At 42.2% G+C, this 21,142-nt stretch overlaps 1 protein-coding gene across 3 annotated transcripts in view; it reads left to right on the top strand.

Annotated features, from left to right (window-relative positions):
* SLC23A2 (solute carrier family 23 member 2) overlaps nucleotides 1-20,478 on the top strand; it is a 139,420-nt gene extending 118,942 nt beyond the window's left edge. For all 3 annotated transcript variants that reach the window (XM_043478813.1, XM_043478814.1, XM_043478815.1), the window contains 6 exons: nucleotides 2,797-2,944; nucleotides 4,059-4,164; nucleotides 9,906-10,035; nucleotides 11,110-11,247; nucleotides 14,155-14,250; nucleotides 16,075-20,478. In XM_043478813.1, the coding sequence (XP_043334748.1) occupies nucleotides 2,797-2,944; nucleotides 4,059-4,164; nucleotides 9,906-10,035; nucleotides 11,110-11,247; nucleotides 14,155-14,250; nucleotides 16,075-16,307 (851 nt within the window). In that variant the 3' untranslated portion in view covers nucleotides 16,308-20,478. The remainder of the gene's footprint in view (nucleotides 1-2,796; nucleotides 2,945-4,058; nucleotides 4,165-9,905; nucleotides 10,036-11,109; nucleotides 11,248-14,154; nucleotides 14,251-16,074) is intronic.
* Nucleotides 20,479-21,142: the final 664 nt, after the last annotated feature.

Here is a 21,142-nt window from a genome sequence, read left to right as displayed (position 1 = left end):
GCCAGGTGGCAGGGGTGTATGATCCCTAGCTGTGAGGTATCACTTTGATTCATGTGTAGCATTTTCTGGACCCCAGCCCCAGAAGTGTTTTGTGTGAACCCAGTGATTATTACATGCTTGTTATAATGTGAAGACTCTGTTCCCAGCATTTAAGGTTTTTATTAGAATAAAGCCTGAACTTAGTCAGATTGTGCCAGTTTACACCCCTGTCCAGTAGTCACATTTTCATATTTTCTGACAGTGAGGAAAAGCCAAAAATATAAAGATTGGGTCAAAGATAAATGTTCTAAGCATGTTAAATGATAGTGATTCTGGCAGTTCTTCCTCCTGGTCTTAACACATTTACAAACACTGTAAAAAGTTTAGTCTTTCTAAAGCATTCTGAATCTCATCAGATTATATGGTATAAGTATGTATTTATGTATACCTGCCCCCTCCATACAAGGTTCATAAACATACATGTAATCTCAGATAAAATGAGATTAAAAGTCAGTTGATGAGGGAGTCAGGAGAAGGCATGGGAGAGCAGGTAGGAGAAAGCCCCCACAGCACATATGGGTGGTCCTCTGTACCTATACATGTGGCTCCCAAGATGAGCACAAATACTGATAGAAACACAGAGCGGGCTGTCCCGGAGAAGCAGCGGTGCGTGTGTTGAGAGATGAGAGACTTCGCTCAGGGACCATGGGGCCTGTGCACAGGGAGGCATCACCGAGTGGACAGGTCCTTAACATCATGATTGCAGAGGGTGCTGTCTGGTTTCTGTTCACAGCAGCCCTTGAGTGCCGCCAGCTCCTCTATGGCCAGAGCATCCCTAGATAAAGAGCTGCTCCCTGAGCCAGAAGGGCATAGTCTTACGTACTTTCTAATCCAGAGATAAGTTTTCATGTATCTTAATCCAGAGACAAGCTTTTATATATCTAGACCAGTGGTTTTTAGTCTTTAGTATGCTACGAATTACTTGGACTAGCATTTCGTGTCCAAAATGTCAAAAGCGCCAGGCTGAGAAACCCTGCTATCAAGCAACAAACTAAAAGTTCTAGATAAAAAGAAAGATGAAATAACAGGCTTAAATAGAAGGCTGGAAGCCAACAGGTTTAAATTTTAAATAAATAATCTGAAGGAAAAAGGGGTCAAAAATTAAGATTATAAATTTTAAATGTTGAAATAAATGGGATAAAGATTTTAAAAATCTTGCTGAGGATTTCAGGCAAAGTGTGGGGGATAAGAAAGCAGTTAAAGTAAAAAGACTGAGAAAAAGACTGAGAAAAGAAAAAAAAAAAAGACTGAAAGTAAAAAGTAAAAAAGACTGAAAAATAATAAATGGCAAAATAAGACTCCCACCCCAGATAAATAAATGAAACCGTATCACTGCCTTAATGAAGATAACTGTATCAAAGGTTATTTAGAAAACACAAAATGTTGCTTGATAAAGAAATCATCTGCATGAGAAGAGTCCATTCCAAACCAATCCAGGGACGAGATGTTGACCAAGCCAGTTGCTGGTGGGTCTGCACCTTGAACCCCTGAATACAGACTGCCTCAACATCCCCTGGCCAGCTCCCATGGGGTAAAGTGAGCTCCGGTAAGGAAAAGTTCTGTCCATACACACACCCAAGGGATATTCTGTACATCTTACTTTATGTGTTACCTTTCTCCTCCCAAACTTGGGGTTGCTCCCATGACCCAGGAGACAGAGGCCAAGCCCCTCCAGGGGGTTGGTCAAGGCCTTCCAAACCTACCTGCCCCAGGCCTCCTCTGGTGAGCAGTAGCCTATTTCTTCCCAGCTCTGTCCATCCACTGATTGCCCATCCAGAACGCCTTCTCCACTCTGTTTCCTGCTTTCCAGACTCTTCTTGAACAGGGACTGTGGCACTTCCTGACTTCCTAACTGGTACTGATTGCCATCTGGTTTGAATCACCTTCATTTGACATCCATTGCACTGTTCAAAATCTTTTAGTGTCCTGATCCTTCAGTATATTGTTGGCCCCTGCCCAAGACATTTTATACATTTCTCTTCATGTACTTTCTACTTAGTAGCTCTGTAATAACTAATGGTTCAGGGAAAGAAAGTCTAGGTACTTTACAAAGAAGTCTATTCATTTTAACAGTGAAGGTTCCTCATGCTGTTTTTATTAAATGAGATCAGTGGTTTTCAATGTCCAAATAGATATACTTTTAAATCCGGATACTCAAAATCAATCTACCTGGGGTCTTTGCTTTGCTTTCTTAAAGGAAACTCTTTAATTTTTTGTTACATGGTGTACTTGGAAAAAAAAAGTGCTGGTATTATACTAGAAAAGGGTTGTCTACACTTTGTGCCATGCTCTACTGTTGGAATTTAAATTTATGTGCTGACTTTTCACTGCTTTTTCATTTGATGCCTCCCTCTGGACAGGAGCACTGCTTTGTACCATGCTTTGCACAGCAGGGCTAAACATTCTCTGCATACAAATACCCATCCCAATATAGAAGGCTGTGTTAAATTCTAATTTAGCAGACAATGAGTGTGGCTTTGAAGCAAGAAAGAGGAGCACCACCTCTTCCAGTCAAACAATTTCTTCTTTTAAATAAAGCAGACCAATCCTGATTATGACTGTTTTCATTCAACTCAGGAACTATTCCCAGGCATCTTGCACTGATGACTTATGTGTAAAAATAGTTACCATGAGCTTTAAAAATCTGAGTGGTTCTTGTAGAGTTCTCTGACTTACTGAATGACTCAATATCCTGATAACTTTTGGCTTCCCCTCTAAGAAAGTTTATGAGGCTTTCATGCTTGTTTTCTTCCTTAGTTCAGTGGGGACTGCCCACCGTCTCTGCAGCTGGTGTCATCGGAATGCTCAGTGCGGTCGTTGCCAGTATTATCGAGTCTATCGGGGACTACTATGCCTGTGCGAGGTTGTCCTGTGCCCCATCACCTCCCATCCATGCAATAAACAGGTGGGTTCCTGAGAAAATGAACTCTTCACTGGGCCCAGTGCCTCATACTTTGCTCTTTGGTTTGGACAGTCAAGAGTTTCAACATGAAGTAGCCAAGCATCAGGGCTCTTTATTGGCTGTTTGTTTCAAATAAGTAACTGCCCCTGTTTTGCTCTCATTTTCCACATCCAAATAATATAGAGCAGAATTCCTACCCTTCTTTCTCATGGTGACAATCATATAAGACATTCTCTGTGAGATCTCTCCAGACCTTAAACTTACCAAAACAAGTGCCAGACACTGCCATTATTCTTTGCATGGTTTGGGGTCATGGATGTATTGTCCCCTTTGATTTCTTGTTTTCCCTACTGTTCATTTCACAGTTACGATTCATATATATAGAGAGAAGAGCAGGAATAAATGAAGTCTGTAAAATCTAGAGGTTTATGAGCTGTGAAGTTTATATTCTCAGTAGATATAGTCTTCAGTTTCTTGATGCTGGAGTTAAATAGGGCCCTATAGAAGCTGTAAGGAAAATAAAGTAGCCCAGATCATCCCACCTTTCCCAGCCAGCTGCCACCCTTCCAGAAGGAATTGTGTGTGATGAGGACGAAAGGGCTGATATCTCTGCATCTTTTGCATTGCTTCTGTTGGCGCTTAGAGCCCTAGTTTTTCCATTTTTCTCTAATGAAGCTACTGCATATGAGTAAATTATTTATATATTGGTTCTTTTGACAGTTCCAACATTTATAAAATTATAAAGCATTTTCTTTCTGATAAAACTGTATTAATAGGAAAGGAATCAAATCTATGGATGACCTTTGTTGTCTTAGATTACCATAAATGATTATTTTCTGGCAAAAATATTTTAATTTGGAATAATTTTTAAACATGTGTGTCTAATGCATGATTCAGAGATGTGCTTCTGAAGGTTAAATGAGCATGGAGAACCCTGTTAAAATGCACGTCTTCAGATCTGGGGTGTGGCCTGAGATTCTGCATTGCTAACCCCTCCTGGGGAGAGTAGAGGCTGCAGGTGTGGACCCTGCCTTTGGGTCACAACCGTTTAGACTGTTTCAGAGTATTTCTCCCATTGAATTAATGTTTTTCTTTACTCTATTCCTTTACATTTTAGGGGGATTTTCGTGGAGGGTCTCTCCTGTGTTCTCGATGGCATTTTTGGTACTGGGAATGGCTCTACTTCATCCAGTCCCAACATTGGAGTTTTGGGAATTACTAAGGTACAGATATTTTTATAATTAAACGATTCGGCCTCTAAATGTTGATCCATTTTGTTGATTGGTCTGGCCACTGTGAGTTCCGAAAGGATGGCCTCCAATTCTGAGATTGTCTTCTTCCCCATCTCTTTTTGATTCATTGATGGGTTTTTGGAATGCCTATAGAGGTCTCTTTCCCCTTGACGGGCCTGGGTAGGCAGGCATTCAAGTGCTATTCCTTCATGCATTCTACAAATTTTTATTAAGCACTGACCCTTTGCCAGGCCACTGTTCTAGGCACTTGGGATATATCAGTGAATGAAAAAGAAAAATATTTCCATCATTTATGGAGTTTACATTCTATCAGAGGAAGACAAGCAATAAATAGTAAGCATAATAAGTATGACAGAAATATGGGGCAAAATGGGGGGATCAGGAGGGTAAGTTGGGGTGGTCAGTCTAAGCCTCATTGAGAAGGTGACTTTGAGCAAAGACCTGACAGAGCTGAGGGAGGGAACCATGCAGGTACCTAGGGAAGGGGCATTCAGGCAGGGGGCACTGCCAGTGCAGAGCCCTATCACAGAACCACCCTGGCATGCTGCAGATCAGCAAGGAGGCCAGTGGGACAGGAGCAGAGATGGGAGTGGGGGTGGTTGGGTAAGAGCAGATGAGGTTCTTGAGGTAACAGAGGACCACGTCATGCAGGCCTTAAAGGCTGCCAGAGGCTAAGTGGAAGTGGTCAGGGGAAGGGTCCTGCAGGGTGTGAGTCCATCTGGTTTTTTTGGTTTTTTTTTTAAGAATTATTATGACTGCTATGATGAAAGTAGACAACTGGGGTCTGGGAAGAGGGTGGAAACAGGAGACCAGTTAGGAGATGGCACTAATTCTAGATTAGAGATGGCACTCTGTCTGTGTGCTTAGTTGCTCAGTCATGTCTGACTCTTTGTGACCACATAGACCGCAGCCCACCAGTCTCCTCTGTCCATGGGAATACTCCAGGCAAAAAGACTGGAGTAGGTTACCATGCCCTCCTCCAGGGGATATTCCAAACCTAGGGATCCAACCCAGGCAGATTGCAGGCAGATTCTTTACTGTCTGAGCCACCAGGGAAGCCCAAGAATACTGGAGTGGGTAGCCTATCCCTTCTCCAGGGGAACTTCCTGACCCAGGAATCGAACCAGGGTCTTCTGCATTGCAGGCAGATTCTTTACCAGCTGAGCTACCAGGGAAGCCCCAGAAATTACATTACTCATACAAATAAATCAATCTTACAGTAAAGAATTAATGCAGTTTGAAACTGTAGCAGCATCATTCTTCTCTTTCAGATGAAATCTGTTGTGGAGTTAGTGAACAAAACAAGCCATAGCAAGTCACTCAGGTTGAAGCAGTACCTGATCTGAAATCCTCCCCACTTGTCTCTCCCCACAACCCCACTCCAAGCATACATACCATTGTCTAGCTTCAGGAACAAGGAGGCTGCTTCTCGGCCTTTCAGATTTACTAGGAAATAAATTTTATATCCCAGTTGCTTTAGGCCAATGCTTGCAGTTTGCCCAGGGTGTTGAGGAATGCAACTCAGCTCTGGCCATTGTATGCTGCGCAGCTAGACACGGTTAGAACTGGTTCACCATCATCCAGGGTGGACTGCACGAGTTGGAGGTCTTCCTCTCCTCAACCTTGTATCTTGAGAACTTGGGGGTGAGTTGGAGCGTTCTAGAATCATTTGACCTCTTCAAAATTAGAAATCTTCCTCTAGCTTTTTGCACAATTCTATAACCAGGAAAAAGAAACCAGATACTTAGTTTGGTTAATTTTAACTGCAAATCCAGGTGAGAGGGAGTAGAGCACACATTGTACAAGCCTGACTTGCTGGTTGGTTTTTCTGTAAGTTGGCCAGGCCATCCCAGAGCTCAACCTTAGGTGTCCCAGTGGCCACACCTGCTGCCTGTCTCTCCTTGCACGTGACATGTGGGGGCTGCCTGACGGGCATTTCCTTCCAGGATGCCTGGGTCCTGCTGCTGCAGATACTGGGCACGCATAGCTAAGGGAAGGGTCAGATGGGCACCGGATGAGGTGTAAGCCATTAACGCCAGCCAGTTTGCTGCCATGAGCCTGTAGACCTATAACTAATCCAAAATAACATACTGGTAAAATTACTATAGATGGAGGGACTCTTGGGGAAACAGTTTAACAAGCCAGCTCTCTTTCTGCACCTCTTTAAAATACATCACAGATAATTTAACTAGAGTCACTGTAGGAAGTAAGTAGTGCTGTCATCAGGGTTCCTTCTAAAACATGACTGAGATGGTTTGAGGAATAATTACCTTTATTATAATTTAGATGGTGCTGGCTTATTCTGAAAAGGCACCCTGCCGGCATTTTTTAATTGAGCCAATTGATCTTCCTTCTGAGTTCCTTTGGAGCCACTTTGCCTAGCCTTATCGGTTTGAGGGGCAATATCAACCCTGGAGTGGGCTCCATTACCCTGACTCACAAGGGGCTATAATTGAGCCATCTACACAGATACCTTAGGGTGGGGAAGTAGAACTAGCACCAGAAGCTTCTCTGTGGCCTAAACCATGTGGCTAATGGAAGATCCCTGCCCAGGAAGAAGGAAGCAGAAGATTCAAGGCTGTCTCCTGTCTTTTATCCAGCTGAAGGGCTTGGAACAGTTGCTTTTCTGATAAGAACTCATATGTGAAATCTAGCAGTTCTAGATCTAGATCTGTGTTGTCCAGTATGGTATTCAATAGCTACATGTGGCTGGTGGATGCCAAAGGAAAGCACAGATACAGAACATTTCCATCATCGTGTGAAATTCCTTCAGATAGCATTAGTCTGGACCATTGTATCAGTCTTCCAGAATATATAGAAAGAGGGTGATCTGTAGCTCTTTCTGAGGATCTGTTGCCATTTCCTGGCAACTCTCCTATTTGCTATCCTTTATCCAGTTACGGCATTCCATGTACAGACATGGACATTCTAACTACTTGATTAGAGGTGAGGCTGCCTACCTTGCTGTGTTCTGAAGTTCTGCGGGTTGGATGGGTCGGATTCCATGTGCAGTACTGCTACGTTCAGAGTGTTCCAATGTCTGTCCCACAGAAGAGGGCAGCATGACACAGTAGGGAGGTGGTTGCTTTGGATTCAGCCCTGGCTCCATCATATTCTCCTAACATGACCACAGGCAAGTTACATCACCTCTCTGAATTTCTGTGCCCTTGTCTAATAACAATAGCTTGCAAAATTTTGAAATTACTTCATGTAAAACATTTAGCACATGGTTAGATAAGCAAACTAGAGATATTGTTATACAGTATGTAGACCTAAGTTTATTTCTGGGAAGAGTAAACACCATCTTCTCGGCCACACTATCTTTTTTGATGGTATCCAGAAGGAGATCATTTCTCCTCTGCAGCATACCATCCTATTGAACACTTTTGGAAAGTCAGAAATGCAGTGTCAGTTTTTCAGTGGCCCTGGAGGCAGAGCTGCAGTTCAAGAAGGAGATCAGAAGGGAGCCTAGGAAGCGATTCCAGCGAGTGTGCAGTGAGAAAGATGTGAAGGCTTCACATAAGCACCAGGAGGGCAGGGATTTTAGGGCTGTGTCTCTGGTGTTTAGAGTAGAAATGTATAATAGGCACTCAGTTAATGTTTGTTGAACAAAAGAGTGACTAACTCGCTGCTTTTTTTGGATAGCGTCTAAGGGAGATCAGCCCTCCATGCATGGTTTTCATACAAGATTTATTGTTTCAGGCATCCTTGGGGCCAGCCCAGTCCTCCCCACTGCACATCTAACAGGGGTGACTCTGCCGGAAGAGGGATCCCTCTGTCTGGTTGCTCTGTATCTTACTCAGGCCTCAAGACCATCTCTAGGGAATCCTCCCCAACTTTTCAGAGTTTTTTCTTCCCACTGGACTCTCGCACAGCCTAATAATTGCAGCAGTACCATTATTTGACCATAAGCTTATGACTTACTTACATTTGTATCCATCACCTCCCCCTCCAAAGTGCTGGTCCTTGAAAATGTTTGCTTTTTGTAAATGAAAGGCTTCCTTATCATGTAATACAGCCAAACGTAAGTCATTTTGCTCCGTTTCCTATTTGCATGACCCTTTTTACTGCATCCCTGCACTTAGTGGTGGTATAATAGGATGAGCTGTAAATTGGAATAATGGAAGCTAGGCTCCAGCATCAGCTGTGACTGATTCTAGCTGCGTAGCTTAGTAAAAGATTTGCTTCTTACTCTGAACTTGACCCTTGGGCTCATTGAGAAGCTCTTGGAAGGTCTAGCCCAGCATCATCCAGGAGAATGGTGCAGTAGTAGAAATGTTCTGTACTTGCACTATCCCCTGAGGGAGCCCCCAACCACTTATTCCTACTGAACACTTGAAATGTAGCTAGTACAACTGAGTCCGTTTTTACATTTCATTTCGTTTTAGTTATTTAAATATCCATTTCCTATTCATTGTAACTCACACATAAACCATTGTGGACACTGTTCCATTTCTGGAAGCTCTTTTATTCAGTTTATGTCCTCAGGATGTTCTCTTGGAAGAGGCAGCACAGAGTAGAGACCAATAGTACAGGATTCTTGAGCCCAGTGCCAGCTCCGTCTCTTGCTACCTGGGTGACTCACCATGGACTAGATGGAAGCTTCTAGAAGGCAGAGATCAAACTTAACCAATAAAGTTGGGACCACATCGGAAATGCTGTGTGTGATGCTGCAGAAGTCCAATGTTGGGAGAGTCGAGCCTTGGAATGAAAGAAGGCTTTGCAGAGAAGGTAGCTTTAGGGTAGTATCAGTACTTTGATGTGTGTCTAAGAACTGGCCAGGAGGGGGATGAGCACCAGAAGACTTAGTCAGGGACCTGACCTCCGAAATCATGATGTTAAAGAGGTTACTCCATTACAGTGGAGAGGACAGGTGGGCAGAAGAAAGGCCATAGGAAGCAAGCTCAGATGGGAGGCTATCAAATAACCTAATGCTTGCCAGGTGTTGTTCAGACTATTTTACATGCAGCTTATTTAATCCTCAAAGCAGAAGCACACTGTTCATTGTTACAGAGATGAGGATCCTGCCACCCAGAGAGACTAATGCCCATCATATGGTTAGAGATGGAGCAGAGGTAGGAGTCAGGCAGCTGGGCTCTAGAAGCCTGTACACGGTGGTCTCTAGGCTGTGCCACCTCTCATGAATAATATGCCAGGAGGAGAAGTTCCAGAACTGTTTTGTCTGATCTGCCAGAACCCAGAAGAAAAGCAGGGGCCAAGTGTACTTTTTGCATTTTGGATTTGAGACACTACAAGATCACCCTGGCTGGTGGCTGCAGGCATTAAGAAACCCAAGACCACAGCTCAGGAGTGAGTGCAGAGTGAGGTGACATTGCCCAGGGCTCAGAGACCATAGGTCAAGCCCTGGGGTCCCCATAGTCAAATGAAGCAGAGGAGTCAGCTTCCAGCAGGAACCAGATGGGATGGAAACAAGGAAAGGTGGTGAGAATCTTTTTACCCTGGATGTGTTTTTAGTAGTTATGTGTTGATATCAATCCTTATTGAAAAGTTAGACTAAAGATTCTGTAAAGTTAAAAAAAAAAAAAAAAAGATTCTGTAAAGTTAGACCCTCTTAACTAAAAGTCTTAAGAGTAATCTAGATTTTGTCTATGGGTTTTGGTCACATTTGCCTGCTGGGACCTGAGTAGTTGTGTGTGCTCTTGGAGGCCCTCACGGTGAATACCTGTCTCTGCCCTCTGTGTGCCCTGCAGGTCGGCAGTCGTCGGGTGATACAGTACGGCGCAGCCCTCATGCTGGCGCTGGGCATGATCGGAAAGTTCAGCGCCCTCTTCGCCTCCCTTCCAGATCCTGTACTTGGCGCCCTCTTCTGTACTCTCTTTGGTAAAATTCCATTTCCTTGATAGTTGGCTTTCTCCTCAAGCTCCTTTTCTTTCTTCACATTGGTAAGGAATTCCTTCAGTGAGACTGAAGGTAATGATAAATTTTTATTTTAAAATACAAAAGGATGTACCTTATAAACATATAAATGCATATCACTTTCTAAGTTGAATTGATATTAAAGGTAGAATAACTGAGCTAGGAAAAATCAGATTAAATTTTAGTCTCTAGTTGCCATTTTTTTAAGGTTCTTATCATGCTTTATTGAAATCATGCTGCCTTGAATATCCTCTGCAGGTATCTTTGGATATCACATTTTTTAATGTGGTATAGAAGCTGTTTCTTTTCTTGTAGCTGAATTATTCCATTACGGATTTAATTGCAGATAAGACCTTCAGGAGCAATGTTCTTTTCTTTTCTTTTCTCTTTCATTTGTCCATACCGTACAGCATGTGGGATCTCCCATGCAAGTACTAACCAGGCCTGACCCTGCTTAGTTACTGAGCTCAGATGAAATGGGGCATGTTCAGGGTGGTATGGCCATAGAAAAGCATGTGGGACCTTAGTTCCCAGTTCTCTGACCAGGAATCGAACCCACACCCCCTGCACTGTAAGCACAGTCTTAACCACTGGACCACCAAGGAATTCCCTAGTTGCCATTTATAATTGATTTAAGCTCAGATATCTTTTCCCTGTGGGCCATTTAAAACTGTCGGTTTTTATAGAAGGGAGTCAATTTGATCTCTGTGCCATTCAGTGTAGTAATCAGGGACCTGATATTCAGGCCCGTATTCTAATGTAATTGAAATGTTTGAATTGAGTTTTTAAGGGGAACCATTGTCTTTAGTTTTCTGCCTGGTCTAAAGAAAGTATAATGTTTATGCCCCTGAATAAACCCAGATAGTGCCTGAGTCAGGTGGTTACATTCTGGTTCCATCCTGACACTACACAGGTCTCCCAACTTGTTTCTGATGGGACAGAGAAAGGCCATTGTAGGGAGTCTGCCCTAGACAGCGTATTTGTCATCCATGCCATAGGTGAGATAATGGAACTTGTGGTGTGATGTTTTCTCTCTAGGAATGATCACAGCTGTTGGACTCTCTAACTTGCAGTTCATTGATTTAAATTCTTCCCGGAACCTCTTTGTGCTTGGATTTTCAATCTTCTTTGGGCTCGTCCTTCCAAGTTACCTCAGACAGAACCCTCTCGTCACAGGTAGGAGAAACAGGCCATGAATCTTGTGGCAAAATTGGAACCACAGCCACCAGTTCACGGAACTTCAGGAGTCATTTCAATGAATGTTCGTTCACCTGTGTATTTCATTGCAGTCCCACTTGGCCGAAGTTTAACTTGAATCCCTTTGCACTCCCCACTTGAGTTGGCGCATGCATATAACTGATGTGCATGGCACAGTCTCCCTTCCTTCCTTTTCTCTTTTTTCTTCTTCCTGCTTCCATATGTTCTTTTTTTGAAAAAAAAGCCAAACAAATGAGGATCCTACCCTTTGGCAGAATGCCTCTGTAAAACCTTTTGATTTTTCAGACTAAGGCTATATTAAAATTTAGAATTTCTTGAAACTCATCATACACTTTGCTATACATGTTTTTCTATTGGGATTACAAATATTTTGAGTTCAAGATCAACCATTTAAAAAAAATTTTATTGGAATATAGTTGCTTTACAGTGTTGTGTACATTTCTGTTGTACAGCAAAGTGAATCATACAAATATACATGCCCCCTCTTTTGTGGATTTCCTTCCCATTTGGGTCACCACAGAGCACTGAGTAGAATTCTCTGTGCTCTGCAATAGGTGCTCATTAGTTACCTATTTTATATATAGTAGTGTGTGTATGTTTAATTCCTTTTTTAAAAAGTTCTTTGTGATGTGGACTGTTCAATAAAGTCTTTATTGAACTTGGTGACATTACTTCTGTTTAATGTTTTGACTTTTTGGCCACAAGGCATGTTGGATCTTAGCTCCCTGACCAGGGTTTAAACCTGCAACCCCTGCATTGGAGGACAAAGTCTTAACCACTGGACCACCAGGGAAGTCCCCAATTCCTTTTTATGTTAATACCCAAATGTTGTAAAGAATGAACAAAGGAAGAATATCTTAAGAAACAAATTTTGTTGCTGACATTTTATGCAGAATTGGGGATCATTTTATATATGTATGTGTGTATTTTTTTTTTTTTAGCTGATATTCACATAACATAAAATTAATCATGTTAAAGTGAACAGATCAGTGGTATTTTAGTACATTTACAATGTTGTATAATCACCACCTCTATCTGGTTTCTAAAACATTCTCATCAGCCCAAAGTAAAATTTCATACCCATTAAATAGTTAACCCCCATCATTTCCCTTCCTCTCAGCTCCTGGCAACCACCAGTCTGCTTTCTATTTCTATGAATTTACCTATTCTGGATGTTTCATAAATGGAATCCTACATTATGGACCTTTTATGTCTGGCTTCTTTCATTTGTCAGAATGCTTTCAAGATTTATCCATATATAAGTATTTCATTTCTTTTTATGGCTAGATAATATTCCATTATATGTGTATACCGTAATCTGTTTATCCATTTTTCCACTGATGCACATTTGGGTTGTTTCTGCTTTTTGACTGGTGTAAATAGTACTGTCATGGACAATAATGTGCAAGTACAGGCAGTTCTCACTCATGGTAGTTATGGTCTATAAAATCCCCATGAATATGGACCTAGCAAATCCTGAACCATTGCTCTTGGGAGAACACAGTCAATAGCACTAGATCTCATGCCTGAATGACATTCATCTCACGTATTTTCTCCATGAGACGCATCATGGCCATCTTACAATGGGGCTGTTTTAAATAGCGAGATCACCAATGAAGAAGCACAAAAATGCAAAAAAAAATGTGGTATTATGCAGGCTGCTAAAAGAATGTTGTTTACAGTCTGAAAGCTAAAACCAGAAGGCAGAGCATTACCTTGTTTAACCTCGGCTGGGAACATGTGTGTTGGGTGACTCAAAATATTCACTGCTTTGTACATGTCCGTGAATGACTAAAAGCACCACAGTGTTCATTTTGGGTTTACAAATAAATTTCAGTGTGTAGGCAATTCACAAATAACAGAATCTGCCTGGTAGTGAGGACTATTTGAGTACCTGTTTTTAATTCTTTTGGGTATATGCCTAGGAATAGAATTGTTGGGCCATTCTGTTTAACTTTTTGAGGAACACCTGTTTTCCATAGCAGGTGAGCTATGGAACATTGCTCACAACATTCCCCTCAGGTATGTTGAACACAATGATTTCTCTTTCTCCACATTCTCACCAAACGTGTTGTTTTTCTGTTGGAGATCATTATATTTTTAAATACAAAAAGTGTGTGAATTTCTATTTTAATGTATCTCATTCATATAATGACATCTTTAGAAATAAATTTGCTCTAAATTAAAAGCAGCTAAGCACTAATTAGTAACCCAGAATTCTGAAGCCCTTCATTTGATTGCTGATCTCACAAATATTTTTGTCATCTTGTTATTCACTTTGTAAAATTTTCAACCTTACAGCAGCCATCTTTTATATTGATTTTTTTTTAATCTGCAAGCAACACTCTCCCACACCCCTGAAGGCTTCATAGTTCACTGTAGAGTGAACTTCACTCTATTAGATTTTGGGTGGGGACTGTTCTGGGTCTTAGTTGTGGTACACAGGATCTTTCATTGAGCAGTGTGCAGGTTCTCTAGTTGCAGTACACAGGCTTAGTTGCTCGGAGGCATTTGGGGTCTTAGTTCCCTAACTAGGGACCGAACACTCGTCCCCTGCATTGGAATTCTTAACCACTGGACCACCCAGAAAGTCCACTCTGTTAGATTTACTTTCTGTGAATCATTGTTAGAAATTTTTCTTATGGAGATAACTTGATTACTGTCGAAGGTAGTTTAAATAGTTTATTTACTATTATTGTCATAATAGTTTAAGGCATTACTGGCAAGAATTTATACATGCAAAATAGAAATTTGCACTTTGATGCACTGCATTGACTGGCAATTACGCTCCACCCCAGTGTTCCTTTCTAAGTCAAGGACAAGTCTATTCTGACTGACTGTGACCTGTTGCTATGTTGTTTTTAGGGATAACAGGAATCGATCAAGTGTTGAATGTTCTTCTCACAACTGCCATGTTTGTAGGAGGCTGTGTGGCTTTTATTTTGGATAACACCATCCCAGGTATGTGGCATATATCGAACATGCTTATTACATATGTGACTTACTTTTTTGCCAAATAAATATGGGAAGCAGGAAGCATGAGTCAGTTCAAAGCCATCAGTGATTAAACTTTATTAAAGTGGTTAAGGTTTTACCTTGAGCCACCTTTCATGAATCACCTTTTTGCTAGTAAACTTAGTTTTTTCCTTCTTGCTGAATTATCTCTAAGAGAAAACAGGTGAATTCCTTGTATATGGTGGTATGGCAGCAGGATGCCTTAAGCATGCTCCAGCTACCTGCCCTCCTGCTCAGCCTTGCCTGGAGCCCTGCAGTTTGGCTTTCATTGACTTGTTCACATACTTCTGAGCCAGCTGCTACCAGTGGACAGCATTCCTCCTCCTTCTATGCCAAGTGCTGGGTGACAGACTTAAGATGCGATGTGGGGCCTGCCTTGTGGCTTCCTAGAGAAGGTTACTTTGTATTGTAAAATGCCGCCATGGACACACTGGTAGATTCATCGTCTGTTAGGGAAGGGTTATGTTTATTTTTGAGCTTAAAGGTTCTGTTGAGATTTTGCCCTTAATCTACCTCCAAAAGCCTCAATCAAAAAGAGGTTACTGGGGAAATGAGAGATGAACACATCGGGCAGAGGGAATCACACACATGAGTAGGTGGAAGGTGTTACATTTGTGGGAGGTCAGTAATATCCTCTTTCTTTCCTAAGCCAGCACTTAATAGAGAGACAAAGGAGTCAGGCAGATGGGAATGGTCAGTTTCATTACTGAAGTGCCCATGGGAGGGCATAGCTTATATATGTGAAAATAATGAGAAGTTCTTAAGTCCTGCACCATAGGATAGACTCATCACCCAGGCTCAGGCAGAGATATATGTTGTTAGGGCTCCCATGGAGCTAAAAGCAGGTACCAGTGCTATCTGCACTATAAAGACTTTTGAAAAGGAGTCCAGAGTGCTGAACCATGAAGATCCAGATCTGTCTCACTGATTGCTCTGTCAGGATACAGAATTGCCAGGAGTGTTTCACCAGTGGAAGTTCATCCTTATAGGACCACAAGTGGGGAATTTGTGACAAACGCACCCTACCCCCCAGTAAAAGGAGCAAAGCAGTATAAAAAGTGGTATGTCTAGATAAAGAAAGCTGAGTGCCAAAGAATTAATGCTTTTGAACTGTGGTGTTGGAGAAGACTCTTGAGAGTCCCTTGGACAGCAAGGAGATCCAGCCAGTCCATCGTAAAGGAAATCAGTCCTGAATGTTCTTTGGAAGGACTGATGCTGAAGCTGAAACTCCAATACTTTGGCCACCTGATGTGAAGAATTGACTCATTTGAAAAGACCCTGATGCTGGGAAAGATTGAAGGCGGGAGGAGAATGGGACAACAGAGGAAGAGATGGTTGGATGGCATCACCGACTCAATGGACATGAGTTTGAGTCAACTCCAGGAGTTGGTGATGGACAGGGAGGCCTGGTGTGCTGCAGTCCGTGGGGTAGCAAAGAGTCGGACATGACTGAGCAACTGAATTGAACTGATGTCTATGAGGAGGGTAGTGGGTGTGCAGTGACCAAGTAGTGAGGTCATTGTGAGATGTAATAAGGATTCTGACCCTATTTTGCAAGATCAAATCTGTGTTTTAGACATATTTGTTTTGCCGGGTTAGTGATTCTTAGATTTCTGGTTTGAGCATCAAAAACTTCTTCAAGTGCTCTTTTCTGTCATCCTGTCCATTCAATCTATGGGACAACAGAAGCAGAGAATCTCAATTCTTGGTAAAACTGTTTAACTAAACATTCCATTGTTCTGTTTTTGTTTTGCTGTTTGTGTTCCACAGGTACTCCAGAGGAAAGAGGAATCAGAAAATGGAAGAAGGGCGTGGGCAAAGGGAGCAAGTCTCTTGATGGCATGGAATCCTATGATTTGCCATTTGGCATGAACGTTATTAAAAAATACAGATGTTTCAGCTACTTACCCATCAGCCCAACCTTTGCAGGCTACACGTGGAAAGGCCTCGGGAAGAGCACTAGTAGCCGGAGTTCAGATGAAGACTCACAGGCCACAGTATAGCCGTAGCTCATCCTGTGGCCTGGCCACAGTGAGGCATGAACCTGTAGTTCCTTGCTGAGTAACAAGCAGTAACATATATGTTTGTAGATCTGCATTTATATTATCCACCCCAGAGCTAAGACAGATTACAGGTAGCTTTTTTCTTGTGGGTTGTGATCATGTCTAATAACGATGTCTCATCTATCTTTTTATTTAAGCCCTTGAGAACATCCGTTGATGGTCATGGTCACTGAGTTTAAAGTTCCTGCTCTCCTGTGGGAGTGGATGCTTGAAGTCTACAGTGACTCCTTGTTTTTAGTCCCCTTCTAACACCCTGTGCTAGCTTTCTTACAGGCCACCTCCAGGGTTCAGGGGCTTTCTGTCCTTGGAAGCACCAGGACCTGCACCTACAGAGACCTCCTCTGGTCAAGGGGTACCAATATCCTTGCACTGTCACAACTGACTGGTCAAGTGTGATTTTATGATCCCTGATACTGTGTGTAGGTGGCTACTGGCCAATTGAAAACAGTGACATGCTTTACACTCTGCCCAAATCTGTGCATGGGTAAAGTCTGTCCACAGATAGAATGGAAATTAGGGGACTGGACAAGAAGGGAAATTACCTTGAAATCAGTATCTGATTCTCAGTTACACTTTCTTGGTGCCACCTTGGCCCAAGCTAGGCCAACCTGTCTCTTATTGGTCTCCTTATTACTAGTAGCTGAGACACTCTATCTGGTATTTATCACTCCTGGCTGGTGTGATGGGTATACAGTGCCACACAAAGGCACCAAGCAGATGTTTATGAGGATCTTGGCTCTGCTGACATGGATGTCAGTTATTGTTGTGTGTATTTGTAATTACAAGATTTTATTCCTATTTAATGTTACTGATTATGGGTTTTTTAAATCAGTGTTTTTCCATGTGACCCTCTTACCTTACATCCCTATTACCTGTCCCTCATCTCCTATCCCCCGTTAAGAAAGGAACCAGCATTTGTTAAAGCTATGGACACCAACAGGGAAGTTTGTTGTCATGGCTCTAGAAGGCCAGTAACCATTATTGTGGTTGTGTTTTGTATTGCTTGATACCATGAAAGTGTAAATACATAATGCTTAATCTGTTTATCAAACTGACTGCTGGACCAGAGCCCAGAAACCATAAGTTAAGTTATACGTTGATTTGTTTTCTGAAGAAGGGAAGCCAGGGCAGGTGACAAAACCGCTGCCATATTGAATGGTTCGGCATCCTGGTAAATTAATCACTGCAGTTAAGTTGCCATTCACATCTGGCAGTTAAGGCTTAAGGAAACTTTCTGTGGGTTGTCATGTTGAATGTCCACTGGATTCTTATTTTCCAGAGGGGAAGACTAGATTCCCTGACCAAATGCTGCCTTTCTTGTTGAAGAGGTAAGAAAAGCAGCTAGCAGTCCCCCTCTGTTAAATTCTTATTAGTAACATTAAATTATTTCTGACAAAAATGACTTACTGAATTTGGTTTGAAATTTTCAAAGGAAAAGCCTGAGTGACCTTGTTTCATGAGATAGTGCTTCTTAAGTGTTTATTTACCTGATTGTTTACAGGCAGTGGGCACATGGTTCTTGGCAGCCTTGAATCCACATAGTGAATTTCTGGCCCCCACAACTGGCCTCCTTGACTCCTGTAAAGTTTGGGGCTTTAAGACCTATTCTGGCAAGAACACTCCAGAGCTACTGCAATGTTTTGCCAAAACCTTATTGCAAATTAAGTAAAGAAAGACTCTAAATTTAAGTTTGTATGGGTTTTTTTTTGGGGGGGGGAGCATATTTAGAAGCACACTGGTTAATGATTTTCATCCTGTTGACTTGGTAAGCCCTGAAGACTGACAGCCCTAGTTGTCACCTTAATTGCCTAGTTTATTCTGTTTGTATTTTGCTTAGCATCTCCAATTTCTCTCCTCTGAACAGTGGGGAAACAGTTAAATAGCCCAGAGATGTGCAGTATTCTTGCTCTCTAGATGAGCAGAATGACCAAATACCCAAATGAAAGCCTCGGAACCATTGGTAATTCAGGAACAAGCTCCCTTCAGTTTAACTTGACCCAGGCATCTTCCCTCCCAATGGGTAACACTCAGGACGTGTGCAAGTCCTCAAAATGTGCAAAGATGCCCTGTGCCCACACCTCCTATTGGAAAAAGAGGCTTTTCCCCCTTCTCGTTCCATTGGGGCCAACTTTGATTCTCTGTCCATGGTGGGGGAAGGAGACAGGAGGTTAGGAAGTGTCCTCTTGCTTGCAGATACACTGCAGAATGAGTCTGTAGTTAAAAAAAAAAACTATATTCATTTGCTTCTTGTGTTTGAGTACATACCTGAAAAGGAGGTTTGGGGGGATACTGTGCCTGTGCACCTGCCATGTGCATTATTGGGGTCACATACACCCCACGCTTTGGCCAGTTAAACGTTGTAGGATGTTTTGAATGTGAATGTCCTTGGACAGAGCATTCATTCTCCAATTCCCACTTGAACACCTCCCCCACCCTCCATTTTCACATTTATATTGGTGATCATGATGTGAAAAGTAGAAACTTACAAATAGGACAAAAGACGCTACAGTATCACTGGTGGGGGGCAAGGGAGAACCCACACTGGTTTTGATAAAATATCTAACGTGGATCATAGAAAAATGGGAAATGCCTCCAGTCTTTGTAGGCAATTTTCATTCTCACTCTCACTAGTGAATTTCACATAGATATACAGAATCTTTCTTAAGAGGGCTTCAGTGTTGTTAGATTGTAGTAAGTTTCTTGTGATTGATCAAGACAAGAGAATGGTATATCCATGGGTCCTGACGGTTTCCTGTTTTCTTGGTAACAAATTCATACACAGAATTTGCTTCATACTGTAGAACACTGACTTTCATGATTATACCTGGTTTATGCATGAATATTACAGTATTTCCATATAGTAAAATAATATTTCTACCCAGGATAATAGTCACAGTTTTCCAGGGAGGGAATGATAATTTTCATGACAATGTCATGTGATGATAGAATTTCTCCATTGATGAATCTCTAGTATGTGTTTATACTTTATTTACCCACTCATATATTTTATGACCATGAGCTAAGTTGTTATTTCTTTAATACGTGTCCCTGCTGAAATATTAGTACTAGCAAGCAACTTAGACTTGAAGTTGACAACTATCTTCCATAATAATCAATGCCACAAGAGTGTTCAGGCCAGATAGGAGATGAATAAGGAACTGTGGCAGAAGCCTCATCCCAGAAGCTGTCTGGTGCACAGAGAGGCAGCATCCTGCATACTCACCCCCACAGCTTGGGGTGGACACACAGCTGCGGGCAGCATGCCTGGCATGGCTATTGCCTCCTGGTTTGCTCACCCGGCTGTGTCCCCTGAATGCCCTGGCAGCCTGAGCTCTCACAGGGCCCACTTCAGGGAACCACCCCTTGGTCTTAGGGAAACACTTGGGGCGTCACATGTTACTTGTATTGTGCTCTGTCCCCTTAACGATTTTGACACAGAGAATAGGACTTCCTCTACCCTCCATTCCTCCTGCAGTCACAAGTGGAGTAGTGCAAGACGGTTGCCCATTTTTTGCCAGCCTTCAGCTTCTGCCCTTGGACCCTTGAAGCATGTTAATGCTGAAGATCCCTTTTCAGCAGCCTCTCACACATTCCTATCCTTTTAGGCTATTCTTGACCTCCTTGCCCTCACCCTACACTGGTGATATCCAGACTCCTTAGAATTGCTCTGTGTGTTTCCTGGCACTTAGGACACCCTCCCCAGTGGTGCCATCTTACTGACAGTCAAGTTAAGACCCTTTTTGTTCATTCATAGCAACCTTTGTCATGTTAGTCAATTTCTGACTGTTCTTAAAACAGTAGGGATGCCTATATTTTCCTTAAGTTTTTGTGACTGACTTTGGCTATATACCTTTCTGGGATTTTGTTTGGTTTTTATTTTTATTTTGCATATTGAGGGTATTTGGGGTGGGGTTGTTTTCTATGTCTAATTCTTTTATGGCGTTTTTAAAAAGAATTTTCATATTGTTTTTCTAACATACCTTCATTAAACGTTTAAGTATTTTAATATGTAATATTTGGACCAGATGTTGTGAATAATAGTAGAGATAAAGCTATTTTATTCTGTATTTTTAAAACTGTTCCGTACAAATAAAAGCTCTCCTGGATGCAATTCTGCTGTTCATGTACTTTGGCTGGTCTTTAAGAAACTCGTCATTAATTAAAAGTCATCACCTAGGGGAGGGAAATCAACTAATAAAAATTTCAGTTCAACAGGTTCAGATACATTAAAAACTCAAAGGAGGATAGCAGTTGCTGAAGTATCATTGGCCCCTATGGCTAGAGAACATTTCTCTCCTTGGGAGAATGCCTAACGGGGAAAGGAGACCTTGGTTGGAGGATGCACTCATGCTGGGCTTTGGGGTGAAATTATGAGTCTCTTAGTAAATTAGTGACATCTGGAGGCTGGAGACCTTTTAGGTATTGGTGACCAGAAAGACTGTCATGTCCACATAGTGGAATCTAGGGTTCCCAGAGCAATCTGGGCCCCTTTAGGGTTGAGGCTGGTACAGGAAATGCTGAGGTGTGGGTGCCAGAAAAGCTCAAAGCCAAGCTTGAGAGCAGCTCATTCAGTCAGAGGCATGGTTCCCAGAGGAATATGAAGACAAATCCAAAGGTGCTTGTTGGGCGTATTTCTTAATTTAGAGCAGACTTAGAACTCCTCCATCTCCATCTTTTCTCCAACTGCCTTCAGTCTTTCCTAGCATCAAGGTCTTTTCCAATGAGTCGACATTTTCAGTGAGGCAAAAGAAGAGGGTGGCAGAGGAAGAGATGGT

The sequence above is a fragment of the Cervus canadensis genome, chromosome 10, assembly GCF_019320065.1.
Source record: "Cervus canadensis isolate Bull #8, Minnesota chromosome 10, ASM1932006v1, whole genome shotgun sequence".
Taxonomy (NCBI): Eukaryota; Metazoa; Chordata; class Mammalia; order Artiodactyla; family Cervidae; genus Cervus; species Cervus canadensis.
This window is presented reverse-complemented; position numbering and strand designations above follow the sequence as displayed.